We start from the raw sequence: 13,972 nt of genomic DNA, 5'->3' as shown, positions 1-13,972 counted from the left end.
ATTCTAATATAATTAAAGCATTAGTATAAATAACAATTTACAGTAGAAGAGTAAAATTTTTCAAATCCCCCCAAATACAAAGCTATGGGATTTCAGAATTAGAAAAATACAATCAGGCTAAGAGAAAACACAGGAAAAATTTCTTGTGTGAAGTAAGAGGAGCTAGAGTTTGTTCACTGGGCAGGATTTTCAAGAACACTTTAAAAAAAATCAAAATTTGAGATAAATACGAGTATATTATTTGTATCTTAGTAATTTTCATAAAAACTGTATTCCCAAAGAGTTACATCAACCACAGCTCTGTATAAATGAAACTGTTTACATTTGCATTATTATTATTAGTTTATTATTAGTTTACATTTGCAAGGTTCAGTTTAGTTCCATTATGTAAAGGATAGGGTAATTATTCCCACACCTAAAAACAAAGCAAACTATAGTATGCAGTAGAGCAAAGAAAAGACATCAGTTTACTTATACACTTGTATCCATCCCACCTTATACTATACCCACTGAAAACCAGGCTCAGGAAAACATAAGCAAGAAAACACGCTCCTTAAGAATCTTGATGTGAAAGATCACATTTTTGTCAACTATCTGCCATCACTGCCAATCACAAAAATTTTGCTGAAAACTTTTTACAAAGGAGAGTATCTATATATTATATTTTAAGACAGCAACAGCTGGAGAAATACTTTAAAATCTATGAATGAACCTTATAAAAGAATATGCATCTATAAATTATGACATCTAAACATGTGGCCTGAACCTTAATGAATTTGTTTTAATACATGTCTTTTGAAACTGCAATTTACAGTAGCTATTTAAACATATATTTAATGTTAAGATTTTTCCAATCCTCTATTTCCAATTTGATACAATCTTTTCTTTCCAACTTGGGCTATCATGGTACTCTACTACTCTGGAAATGTTCGTATCTCCTCCCCTCCCAGTCTGGCAAAAAAATTACACTATCTGGGCACAAGACACAATAAGTTGATGTGACAATGCCTAAAGAGAAAAAAAGAGGCAGGAATCTAAGTACTTAAACAGTAGTTTTCATGTAAAACTCAAATTCATCCATTTAAACTTAAAACTGGATGAAATGAAAAGAAATACTTTATAGTATTCACTCAGGCATAGAAGTGACACATGAATGCAGACAGCTAAAGTAGTGGAATGTGGTTCAAATGAAGACAAAAACATTAAGTTAGGAATTTCTAGGTTAAAGAGAAGAGACTGAATATAAGTATTCAGCTGTCTCTCAAAATATTTTGAAAACAACAAAGAGCACAAACTCATAAAAAACATATGCACATAATTTCAGAAGCTGGAAATAATAAATGGTAATAACTATTTCAACTAAGGAGGTTAACTCTAACATGAGCCTAAAGGAAACCCAGATACCTGAATGATATGGACGTACATGTATACCAGACCTCTGAACTTCTTCAAGAAATGGTTAATTCCAGGATTGGGGCAAGGGAAACGTTAGGTGGGAAGAAGAATTACATGGTGCCCAAAGGCAAAGTATAGAGGTTAACTAGAAAGAACAAGCCTGGCCAAAATTGGAACAGTTCATGCAATAAAATTAAATAACAACAAAGTATGTGATATCATACTGAATGGGGAAAAACTGAAACCATGTTCTCTAAAATCAGGAATGATATAAGAATGTCTACGCTTACCACTCTTATTCAATATAGAACTTGAAATTTTAGTGAAAGCAGTTAGGCCAGAAAGAGAATTAAAGAGAATACAAACAGGAAAGGAAGAATTATCCTTATGTATTGGTAGATGAAGACCCTAAACACTTCACCAAAGACTTTTAGATCTGATAAACAAATTCAGCATGCAGCAAGATATACAATCAACATCATAAAAAAAAAAAAATCAATTGCTTCTCTATATTCCAATAATGAATCAATTGAGAAAGCAATCAGGAGAACAATTCCATTCACAATAGCTTTCAAAAAAAAAATGTCTAGGAATCAACCTAAACAAGGAAGATGAAAAACTTCTACAGTGAAAATTACACAACATTGAGAAAAGAAATGGAAGATACTAGAAGATGAGAAAATCTCCCATGTTCATAGATTGGCAGAATTAATATCATTAAAATGGCCATATCACCAAAAGTGATCTACAGATTCAATGCAATCCCCATCAAAATTCCAATGACAATCTTCACAAAACTAGAAAAAAATCCTAAATTCATATGGAAACACAAAACACCTAGAACAGCCAAAGATAGCTTTAGCAAAAGAGCAACATTTCTGGTATCCCAATACATGATTTCAAATTATACTACAAAATTATAGCAACAAAACAGCATGGTACTGGAACAAAAAGACATGTAGCTCATTGGAACAAAGGACTCAGAAACAAACTCACACAAATACAGCCATCTGATTCTTGACAAAGGGGTCCAAAACAAATAATTAGAGAAAAAATTATTTTTTAACAAATGGTTCCAAGAAAACTATCCATATGTAGAAGAGTAAAGCTAGAGCCCTACCTCTCACTGTGCAGAAAAATCAATTCAAAATGGATTAAAGACCTAGGTATAAATAGACCTAAAACTATGAAATTGCTAGAAGAAAACGGGAAACACTTGAAGTCACTGCTATAGGAAAAGACTTCCTAAATAGGATTCCAATAGGGCAAGAAACAATAACTAGAAAAAAAACCCCTGAAACTACATCAAATAAAAAAAGCTCCTACACAGCAAATGAAACAATCACATAAAGACAGTCTACAAAATGGCAGAAAACCTTTGTCAGCTATTCTTCTGACAGAGGATTACTATATAGCACACATAAATGACTCAAAAAATAAGTAGCCTAATCAATAAAAAGGCAAATGGACTGAACGGATGGAAAAGTATATATGGACAAAGAGTACATGAAAAATGCTCAACACGTTTAGCCATCAGGAAAATGCAAATCAAAACTGCCCTGTGAGACTCTGTCTCACCCCAGACAGTATTACTATCATCAAGAATACAAAAAAACCAATAAATGTTGCCAATGATTGGGGGAAAAAGGAAATTCGTCTACAATGTTGGTGGGAAGTTAAATTAGTACAACTATGAAAATCACAGGTTCTTCAGAAAACTAAAATACAACTACCATATGAACTGGCTATACCACTTGTTATGGTTTATATCCAGATGGTCCCCAAGACCCTCAGGCACTCCGAGGAAGGAGCTTGCGGAAGGTGATTGGATTATGGGGGCTCTACAGTCGGCTTGGTTTTGGGAGGTGGGGCTTAGTTGGAAGAGGCCAGTCACTGGGCTTGTGACCTAGAAGGGGATGTCACCCTCCCTGGTTCCTCCCTTCCCTTTCCGCTTTTTAGATGCCATGACATGAACAGCTTTCCTCTATCCAAGCCCTTCCACCATGCCTTCGTTTCTTGGTGCCAGCCAACTATGGACTAAAAACCTAAGCCCAAAACAAACCTGCTAAGTTGTAGGTTTTGGGTATTGTGTCCCAGAAAGGAGGAAAGTGACTAATACACTACTCGTTGATATCTACCTAGAGGAATTAAAGTCAGCATACCTAGGGACACCTGTATATCCATATTTATTGCAGCACAGTTTTATTTATATATATTATATATATAATATATTATATATTATATATATAATATATATATATGTATATTTCCAAGTATCATTCAGCCATTCTAAAGGATGAAATTCTGTCATCTGCAGGAAAATGGATAGAAATGGAGGTCCCTATGTTAAGTGAAATAAGCCTGAGATAAACAAGTTCAGTATTGCATGTTTTGCCTAATATGAGGAAACTAAAAACAAAACATACATACCCAAGATAACAGATTCCACAACTGTGAGAAGTAAATCACTGTTGTTTATAAGCTACCTAGTTTACAGTATTTTGCTATGGCAGGCCAAACAGACTAAGACATTGGGAATCTATGAGGAAATTACCCAGATATATCACCCTACAGAGAAATTAGTAAGTATCAATTGGCAAAGTTTCCATTCAGCTTTTTAAGGTACCTCTCTCAAACATGTATACACTTCCAAAGATTATTACCCATCTAATTGTCTAATATAAAAGTTAAAGTTCAAAGCAAACAAAAAGAGGTAATCTGGAGGAAAAATAATATGCATAGAAGAAAACTATTTCCTAATATTATACATACTAAAACATGTACAGTTTTTCAGGAAAAGAAGTGTTTGGTTTTATTATAGCAGAAATAAAACAACAGGAGAATTGGAAAACAAAGCTGCAGAAGATGTCTTAGAAAGAAGAATGGAAAAGAGGAATGGAAAGCAGAAGAAAATTAAACCAGCCACTAGGCTCACCTAAATGGAAAAAACTGAAGAGAAAGAATAGAAAAAATGAAGGGAAGAAAATTAAAGAAATTACTTCCGGAAAATTTCCAGAACTGATAAGATAAATTTCAGAATAAATGAAACTACACTGAACCTAGCAGAACAGATAAAAACAGACTTATGCCAAGATACCTAAGACAAGAATTTCAGAACTGTAAAGACAAAGATTTCCAAGCTTGCAGAGAGAACAAAAAGTTTCAAAACAGTGGAAAAGACTCTGATATCTCAACAACAAGTAGACAACAGAGGAATGCCTTCATTATTCTGAGAAAAAAATGTCAGACTAATTTTATGCCCAGCCAAACTATAAAATAATACAGGAGAAAAAACATTTTCAGATACGTAACGGCTTAGGAAAATTATACTCCCTCCAGGAAGCTACTGAAATGAGAAAGCAAACAAAAAAGACAAAGACAAGAACTGGAAAGAAGCATAAAGATATTAGCAAACAGAAGACAACAGGAGCATAGATATTGTAGGTTTAAGAAGTTCAAAACAAGCAGGAAGGCTCTGGGATAGTATTTTTTAGCGTCAAAACTGATAGATTTGAACCCAAAAGATTTATATACCTGACAGACTTAAAGCTAAGTCAGAGCTTCTTAACAGTGGCCTTGTTAACACTGCGGGCTATGTAGCTCTTTTCTGTGGAAGGGTGTCCTGGGCAGTGTAGGATGATGTCCTGCAGCATACTGGGCTTCTACCCAACAGCTGTCATAACCCTTCCCCCTCCATCACCTCTGAACAATCCTAAATGTCTTTAAGGGGGGCCCCGTTGAGAATCATTTGACTAAGTAAGTGTACAGAAAAACAAGTAAAGCAAAATTTATAAAAATAGCTCAGAGAAAATCAAATGTTATACAGAAAAGGGAGATAATCACAGTAAACTATCCGGGTCAACTATGAGTAGTTTATAGTTACAGCAATATAAACCTTGTATATTGATATGTCCAAACAACATGAAAATATTTGAAGGATGGATAGCTTAAACTGAAAAAAATCAAGGAACACTATCAAAATGCTAGTTTAAAATATGGAGCTAAGTATCAAAAGAATGATTTGAAAGTGGTTGTCTTCAGGGAGCTTGAAATAAGGGGGTGGGGGAATTTTCAGAGGTCTATATATTTTGAAAATAGGTATGCACAGCTACGTAAGTTTTATAAATATGTACACGTATAACTTTGATAAAAAATAAATTTTAAAAAATCAACTGAGGCCAGATTATGACAGCCATTCCTAATAGTTAAGGCCACTAAGACTTGGAAGCAAATAGCTATATAACTCTGGGCAAAGTTACTTAACCTTTTAAGCCTCAGTTTCTTCATCTGTAAAATGAATAATGAAGAATAGGTGCCTTAAAGGGCTCTTACGGGGATTAAATGAGAGAAAATATGGAAACTGCTTAGCATAGTAGCTGGCACAAAGTATAGCACCTATTACTTAATTTGCAATCAGAAGGGGCTGGGGTTATAGATCGGTGGCACAGCACCTGCCTGGCAAGCACAAGGTCCTGAGTTCAAGTCCCAGTACCAAAAAAAAAAAAAAAAAAAAAAGAATTTGCAATCAAAGAGTAATAATTAGAAACTTCAAAGCAGGTAAGTCATAATCTTGTTTGTTTTAGAAGTAACCCTGGTAGGTGCAGGGCAAATGGCTAGGAAAGAGGTGAGTTCTACGAAGTTGAAGGCATACAAGTATACGGGATTACTCAAGGCAAATACTGTACACACAGCAAGACAACAGGGAAAAAAATTAACATCATGAGCATAAAAAATGACAATATAGACACTATATAAGTAAGTACCTCAAAAACTATAATCAGATAGTCTAATAATTCATATATCAAGAAATACCAACTGGTTAAATTTTAGTGTATTTGTTCTAATTTTTCAATGTCTCTAACCCTAAATTTTCACTTCTTTCTTGACATTACGTGACTCATATATATAACTCTGCATTTAGCTTTTTTCAATTTATTAAATGAGCATTTCCAATGATAACTGAAATACCTTTATTAAACCTTCCAATTTATTTAAGGCCTTGATGGGTATAATTGGATATGCTTCTTACTGCTACAGGAAGAATAAACACCTCAAATTTGAGGAAAAGGCTCATTTCATAAGAATTACCAAAAACAAGAATAATTACACTAGCACATTTCTAAGTAATTTAATTAGGTCAAACAAAATTAAAGGAATATTCATTTGCTGTGTTCCACAGCAGACACTGATAAAGGAATTTTATAAGAAATCAGATAACAGAGATGAAAAATAAGTTTACTATATGGGGGTTTCTCAAATCTCAATACCCTATGTAGTTCGGAAGTACAACTAAGTTAAAGCTCATATATGTGACATACATTTTATACCTGACATAAATAATACTGAATAACTACTGGTTACTGTGTCATCATCACTGTATGTCAAAAATCAGCTCTAGATGGAAGTAGTAGTTACTGCACGGGGAAAAAAAGAATAAAAATGCACTGAGACAAAGAACTTAAATTTCTCCTCATTTTCATGCATTTGTATGCCCCATGCAGTTAAAAGTTAAATCATTTTTTAAGCTAAATCACTTTAAAAGCGTATGTATCTTATCCTTAATTATACTAAGATACTTGAGAAAAGGATGCATATGTATCTTATCCTTAATTATACTAAGATACTTGAGAAAAGGATACATTTTGCCTATTTTGACTTTTCCCTATATCACAGAGCACAGTGCAATACAGTGAATACTTGAGAAACGTTAATGTCACTAATCCTTATAAGGAAAGAGAATAATAAAACAACAATGAAGCAATAATTAAAATTGGGATACTCTGTTAAAAGCAAGTGATCTCAAAGTCAGTATGAATATACCACAATCCAAAGATACACAGCAAAATGAAACAGTGAGGGGAAAAAAGCTTTGTTGTTCTCATCAATGAACAGACCACACTGTCTTTGTTCTTTCTTGGGCACAAAAATGTAAAAGAAATACTGAAAATGCTGGATAATATCCAAACTAGAGCAACTGAGAAACAGATAAACTAAAGATGTTCAAATTCAACAAGAGATGAGCCCTTCAACTCCCCTTCTCTATCTTCAAAGAGAAAAGACAGTGGCATGGGAAGTACTTAAGATTTCTGTCTCATCCAGAGACAACTATCAAATCACAGAGATCTAGAGATCTCTCAATGCAAAAACTTAAAATAACAGATCTCTTCTAAGAAAAAGATGTTATCAGAGATTAGTCACGAAGTAGGAAAACAGCTTGCCAATTATGCTGTGGAAACTTCCAAGCAGAAGATATCTGGTTAGAATTTTAAGTTTCCTTTCCTTACCACATAAATGAACACTTACTGGCTATCTGCTCCAGGAAAGATACTGTCCTACAGCTATAACGTATACCGAACGAACACTAAAGGAGGAGAAATGCACAAAGATCTCTGCTGTCAAGGAATTCACAACAAATGATATATAAAACGTATATTACAGACCATAAAAATGCTCCAAAGCACTATTAACTGCCAAATGAATTCTATTCATATATAGAGGTCTTCTAAAAAGAAAAGATCCCTAAGGTTAAATAAATGAGATATGAGGTTCTCATGGCAAAAAGATGTATGAAGGTTTGAACAGGTAGAGAGAAATAGGAAAGGGGGGACTAAACAAACAGAAGTGAAAAGCAAGTCAGAGAGAAACCTGTTTGGTTACATTAAAAACTTGTTTCATGGGAAAAGAGATAAGCTGGCAAAAGGCAGCTCTTGGCCACAACCAACTGTAGTGAGCCTTGAATACCATGCCACACAGTTTCAAATTTATCTTGCATATGGTCTCTGCAGCAGCTATTCAACTCTAACGTTGTAGGCACAGAAAACAGAAAATAAATGGCATGGCTGTGTTCGAATAATGAACTTTCAATTTCATATATTTGCATGTGTCACACAATACTTTTTGTTCTTCAACAATTTCAAAATGTAAACATCAGTCTTAACTCATGGGCTATACAAAAATTGGCTGCAAACTTCAGGGACCATAGCTTGCCAACCTCTGTACACTAAAATGCCTTCTTTAGCAGTCCTCCAAGGTACATCTGGCCCTGAGTTCCAGGGACCACAATAATATATTATCCATTTAACAATTACATGCATGCACACATACACACACACCCCTAATGAAGATCTAGATCCAGTAGGGGTCAGAGGTTCCCTAGACAGAGGCTGGGGGGGGCGGGGCAGGGGGCTAGTTCCTACTCTCATTGCCATTTACTTATTATTTGACCCCGAATAAATCACTGAATCCTCTAGCCTACTTCTTTCATCTGCGAGGTAGAGGGGTTTAATTACTAGGTGATCACTACCTTTCTCTTAGCTTTGGCACTGCATGATTCTCCTACTTAAAAGGACTAATAGTCAGGAACAACAAAGAGCAAGCAGAAGTAATAATTAAGAACACAAAAATTAAGAGAAAGGCCTTGACTAAATGAGTGGGCAGATAGGATGCTCAATATTACAAAATCAAGGAATTTTTTTAAAAATATACAGGATATTACAGAAAATCAAGAAAGTGGTGAAAAAGGGAAAAACCCCAATGTGTTCAGTCACTGAAGAGATGCCTGGGATGTTCAGGAACAGTTTCCAGTAATCCAGAAGCAAGCGTGGAAGTGGAGGCAATCACTCAGGTGAAGAATGAGTATGGCCATCAAAGAAGAAAAAATTGGTTGACTAGGTAAAAAAGGGAGGGACCTCACATGACGGCCTTCAGATTTGAAAGCACTATGCATACATGTGCTTCCAACAATCATTTAAAAAAAAACAGGGAAAAAAGATAAAGATGAGACTATGGAATAAATACAAAATAAAGTCATACGATCCAGAAAATAAGCAAAAAGGCAAAAAAAGTTACGATGAACTTGAAGCCTCAGATAAGAAGTTAGTCTTAATGGAGAGGAGTTTAATCTTTAAAGTTTCACAAGGTAAAAAGCAGCACTGCAGTATCAGTTTCTACACACCAGATAAGTTCCTGTGAAGCTGTGTGTTTATATCAGGCCTTCTATACACCAAATTGTTATGGAAATATCTAATCATGGTTTTTCTTAAAGCAGAGTAGAACCTATGTTATATTTTATAACAGTGGAAAAACTAAGAAAGGATTGTTTGTTTTTTGTAAGAATGAAAAGCAGCAATATGTAGGTCTAAAAGGAAATACATGTTTATACCTTTCTCCTGGCACCTATCATTTCCTTCCTTGCATAAGAGTTACTTATGCAATATGAAGTACCTTGCCCCTGGTTGGAGCTCAAGGAATACTAGTTGTTCCCTGCTTAGTCGTTTAGAAAGCTCTCCCAGCAAGATTTTTGATTAACTCATCTGTTTATCTGCTTGGCACCTAGTTAGCAATGCTTGATGAATAAATTCTGACACAACTCTGCCTTAAAAAAACTGCAAAACAACCACCACCGTCCATCTGATAAAGTTGTAAAAATATTCGTACTATACAGGTACGTAACTGCAATATTACTTTCACACTGTATCTCACTTGCTTATGCAGCAACAAATTACTACAAAGAAACAAAAAAGATTAAAAAAAAAAAAACTTTTAAGAATGCGTAATGACCACTCATAAACATCAAGATCCTACACAGCTAAATTCAAGGCAACACTTGTCTCTATTTAAGATACATGAGAAATAAAAACCCAAAGCATTAGCTTGATGATCATCAGTTAAAAATACATGTTTGAATACGCTGGAGATATTTATAAAGCCAACAGAGATACTATTAATATATTGAAATTCACTGGCCGGTGCTAGATTCTGCCCTTAATCTTCTACTACTGTTCAAGGGAAGCCAAAAAGTCATGGTTTCTCCTGTCACTTGCTTTTAAGAATTTAAGAAGTCACCCAAATTGGTATACACAACCCAACGACCAGAAAGAGTTCAGCTCTCCACATGGTCATGAGCTCAACTACTGCACCTTTACATCCAAGACCCATTTACTACTTTTCAACGATCTTTGGCAGGTCCCATTTAGAAGGGCCAACGAGTACTACGACCGCACGAAATAACAGGAGTGGAAAAAAGTCCTTAACAGTAAACTCTGCCCTCCCACAGATCTCAACTTGGGTGTAGATTTCACAAGCCCTGTAAGCTATCCACTGCCACTGTCAAAACCAGAAGCAGCACCGTCACCCCGCCGTGCCCATCGGCAACTGTTCCAGAATGTTTTCTTTGAAATGATCTCTCCCTGGGCTCGACATATTAAATACGGACTTGAAAGGCCACCTCCTCCTCCTCACCCACCACCACCGCCCCGCAGCCAGACCCGATGCCTTCGCGTCCGCTCTTTTCTTCGTCCACCCATGCACAGCGAGGGGGGAGTCTCCGCCCCGGCCCCCGAGACCCAGCGGTCCCCCAGCTGCTCGCTGCGCCCGTCGCACATCGGGCCACACGCCCCCCTTCTTCCCCACGGCCCGGTCGACCGCTCTCCCGGGCCTGGGCGCCTCCAGCTCCCGCAGGCCCGGGCCTAGCCACCCCCGCCGCCCCTCACCTCCTTCGGGACCAGCTGGTTCTCCTCGCCGGGCACCATCGCTCAGACTCCGGCCGCTCCTCTCCGCCCCGCCGGGGGGGGGGGGGAGGAGGGAGGGGAGTGGCGGCGGCGCTCTATCTCAGGAGAGAACGGCAACGGCAGTCATCGTCCCCGCTGCCCGAGCTCCCGCAACCGCGGAGGCCTCGGCTTGGGCCTCAGACACCAACGCGCAGACACCGACCCAGGGCGCCGCCGCCGCCGACGCCGCCGCCGCCGCCGCCTTCGTCGCCAGCCCCTCCCCCAGCCCACTTCAATCAATGGAAAAATGGCGGCCGCTACTCTCGCGAGAATTCGGCCGTCGGGCTCCCAGCCCGACCTCCTGCGTTTGAGGTGCTGGAGCTGCGGTCGCCCGCTTTTCCTCTTCACAGCTCTTACTCAGCCCCCGGGGGTGCAGAATAGGCTCACGCGGGAGGGGGAGATGCGGACGCTTTTCGTCAGGGGAAAGCTCGGCCTTACACGCCGGGACTCCCTCTGCCGGCGGGGAAAGGACCAGGCCCCACAGTCCTCCCTCCATGCCAGGTCGGGCTCCTTCGCTCCCCGCGGGTCTAGGGCCAGGGCAGAAAACCCGGTGCGACTCTACCGCCCCTGCTCTCCGCGCTTCCGGTTAGCGAAGCGCCCGACGCGGGCCCCTTCACACGTCCCTTCTGTTCCGGTTAAAGAAACCGCACCGCGCGCTACCCGCTGGCCTTCGCCCTCGACAAAGCTGAGGACCTGCGAGTCAGAAAGGACGCGCTCAGCCGCCCATCCGCTATCGCCCCGCTATCGCTCCTCTCCGCCCACCCGGCTGGAGCGCCCGCGACGCCCAAGCAGCCCGCGCCCGCTAAGCACCGTTACTGTCGCCCCTCGCAACTGCGTGGGCGGGGCCATGCCATCCCCTGAACTTCCTTTTCTACTGGGCCAGTCTGGGGCGAGAGCCTCTGAGAGCAGGGCTGCAGTAAGCTTCAAGCTGTAATCGTCTTTGAAAATGTGTTTAGAGAACTTTAATCTCTGGCATTAAGCATTGTGCTTTGTGTTACACTAAACAAAGTTTGCAATAGTCATTTTTCCTAATCCTACTTCTTCCATTATGAATAATCATCGAGAAGTCCTTCATAAAGACTTCCGTGGGTACAGTGATCTTACAGCATGCTGAGATAATATAATATAATAATATAATAAAATCCTGCCATGTTCCTAACACCCACAGTATAACTGCCTATATCTGTGTGTTGTGTTCTCCAAACTTTCTTAGATCATATTCCCTTCTTACCAAAAAAAATGTATTTATGTAAGTTATATACACGTTATGACAATATAAAACATTTGTAAAAATCGTAAGATAAATATTTAAAAAGCATTTAAAATAACATTTTTATATTTATGATATTTACATGTAATATATTTCTATATATTTATATATAATAAATTTATATAATATAAATATTATATTTATAATATAAAATGTATTAATCCACTGAAAGTATTAGTGAATTCACTATAGTTGACTAGGTTTCATTAGTTTTGAAAATCTTTAATCCTTGTGAAACAATTATTAATGTCTGATTCAACATTCAGGTTATTTCTGTACTTGGTTTTAATGGCTGTCATAATCTGAAAAAGGTAACAAAGAAAGACGTAGATCCTAACAGAAGTAGTACATCTTTGCTGCTCTTACTAATACAAGTACCTATCAGTTCCATCCGCCAACTATACAAAGGTTTTTGTTGAAGTTCAGCTGGTGATTTTCCACCTTCCTTGATATGATCCAGAAAATTTTTGCATTTTTATATTTTTATTACACTCTAGCCTCTTTAAATACATTGCTCAGAAGATTTCTTAATACACTGAAAATTTCCTCCTTTAAGTTAAAATATGTATACATGAGTTTTGGGGTAAGAGTGATGTTGTCTTTGAAATTTAAATTTAAATATTTTGTTTGTCAATGATTTTTTAAAATTAACTTTGTAAAATATTACATGAAGACTATCTTGACTACTGAAATTTTGGTGTTCCCTTAAATTTTGTACCGGAGATAAGTGACTCAATTGCCTCACCACCATTGTTCCAGCCTTGGGTAGCACACATATACCATTTTTACACAAGATTACGTTCCCCAGTGCCTATTTTTAAACGTCATCCCCGTTATAACCAGTCACTTAATAAATAGACCTTGCTAATCATCCAGTAGTTCTACTGTGAAGGTTTCATTATCAACTACTATTCTCCACTTATATATTACCTCCATGAAAATGATTACACATTTCTATATGAAATTTCCCTCTGAAAACAAATTTAGTTATTAGTAACAAGACTGAAAAAAATGAAGTGATGGATCTTAGCCAAAAAAATAGGTTTTTTGTCTAAGTTTGCCAATGCCTTCTCTGTATGATGGGAATAACATCATTAAAAAGGAAATAACCAATTTGGAAAACGACTTTAGTGACTGCATCCATTTACATTTTTGTTTTTTCTTGGTTTTTCTCCGGTATCAGGAACCGAACTCACAACCTTGCGCTTGCCAGGCAGGCGCTTTTGCCGCTGAGCTAAATCCCCAGCCCTTCCATTTACTTTTAAAAAGTCATCAGTTAAATCGAAAACTCAGTGAACATTGAAAAGATGACTAACTTTTGGTATAAAGGTAAGAATATGTGACATGATGCTCAATAAAATGTAACCCAGAGGAAAACGAGGACCATATATAAATGTTTTCATGAATAAAATGAGGGCATTGGTGTGACCTCAGAGAAAGATGGGTTCAAGGACCTGGAATAGCATTTTTCTGTTGACATAAAATAAAGTCACTGCCACAGAAGTGCTTACCTCTTACTGAGCTGAAGATGTTCATAAAGAAAACTTATAGGTCAGTGTGTTCAGCAGCTTAAAAAAGAAGCTCACATCAACAGAAAATGCCTTGGCAAACATACCCGAGGAGGAGAAATTAATATCAGAGCTTAAGGCAACCAAAGACAAATTGACCATGATTCATCCTAGCTTTCTCTAGGGTTTACAAGCACTTGGATTTCAAGGTGCAAGAAAAAGAGAAAATCTAATAAAAATTGGAGGCATGT

At 37.7% G+C, this 13,972-nt stretch overlaps 1 protein-coding gene across 3 annotated transcripts in view; it reads right to left on the bottom strand.

The window, feature by feature from the left end:
- Usp47 (ubiquitin specific peptidase 47) overlaps positions 1–10,970 on the bottom strand; it is a 104,880-nt gene extending 93,910 nt beyond the window's left edge. Inside the window, exon 1 of one of the 3 annotated variants that reach the window (XM_005380290.2) lies at positions 10,887–10,970. In XM_005380290.2, the coding sequence (XP_005380347.1) occupies positions 10,887–10,925 (39 nt within the window). In that variant the 5' untranslated portion in view covers positions 10,926–10,970. The remainder of the gene's footprint in view (positions 1–10,886) is intronic. The other 2 variants (XM_005380292.2, XM_005380291.2) reach the window with 2 other exon arrangements.
- Between the last annotated feature and the right edge of the window lie 3,002 nt (positions 10,971–13,972).

The sequence above is a fragment of the Chinchilla lanigera genome, unplaced genomic scaffold, assembly GCF_000276665.1.
Source record: "Chinchilla lanigera isolate Chin_1 unplaced genomic scaffold, ChiLan1.0 scaffold00013, whole genome shotgun sequence".
NCBI lineage: Eukaryota > Metazoa > Chordata > Mammalia > Rodentia > Chinchillidae > Chinchilla > Chinchilla lanigera.
The sequence above is the reverse complement of the archived record's forward strand: the minus strand, read 5'-3'. Positions and strand labels throughout refer to the sequence as shown.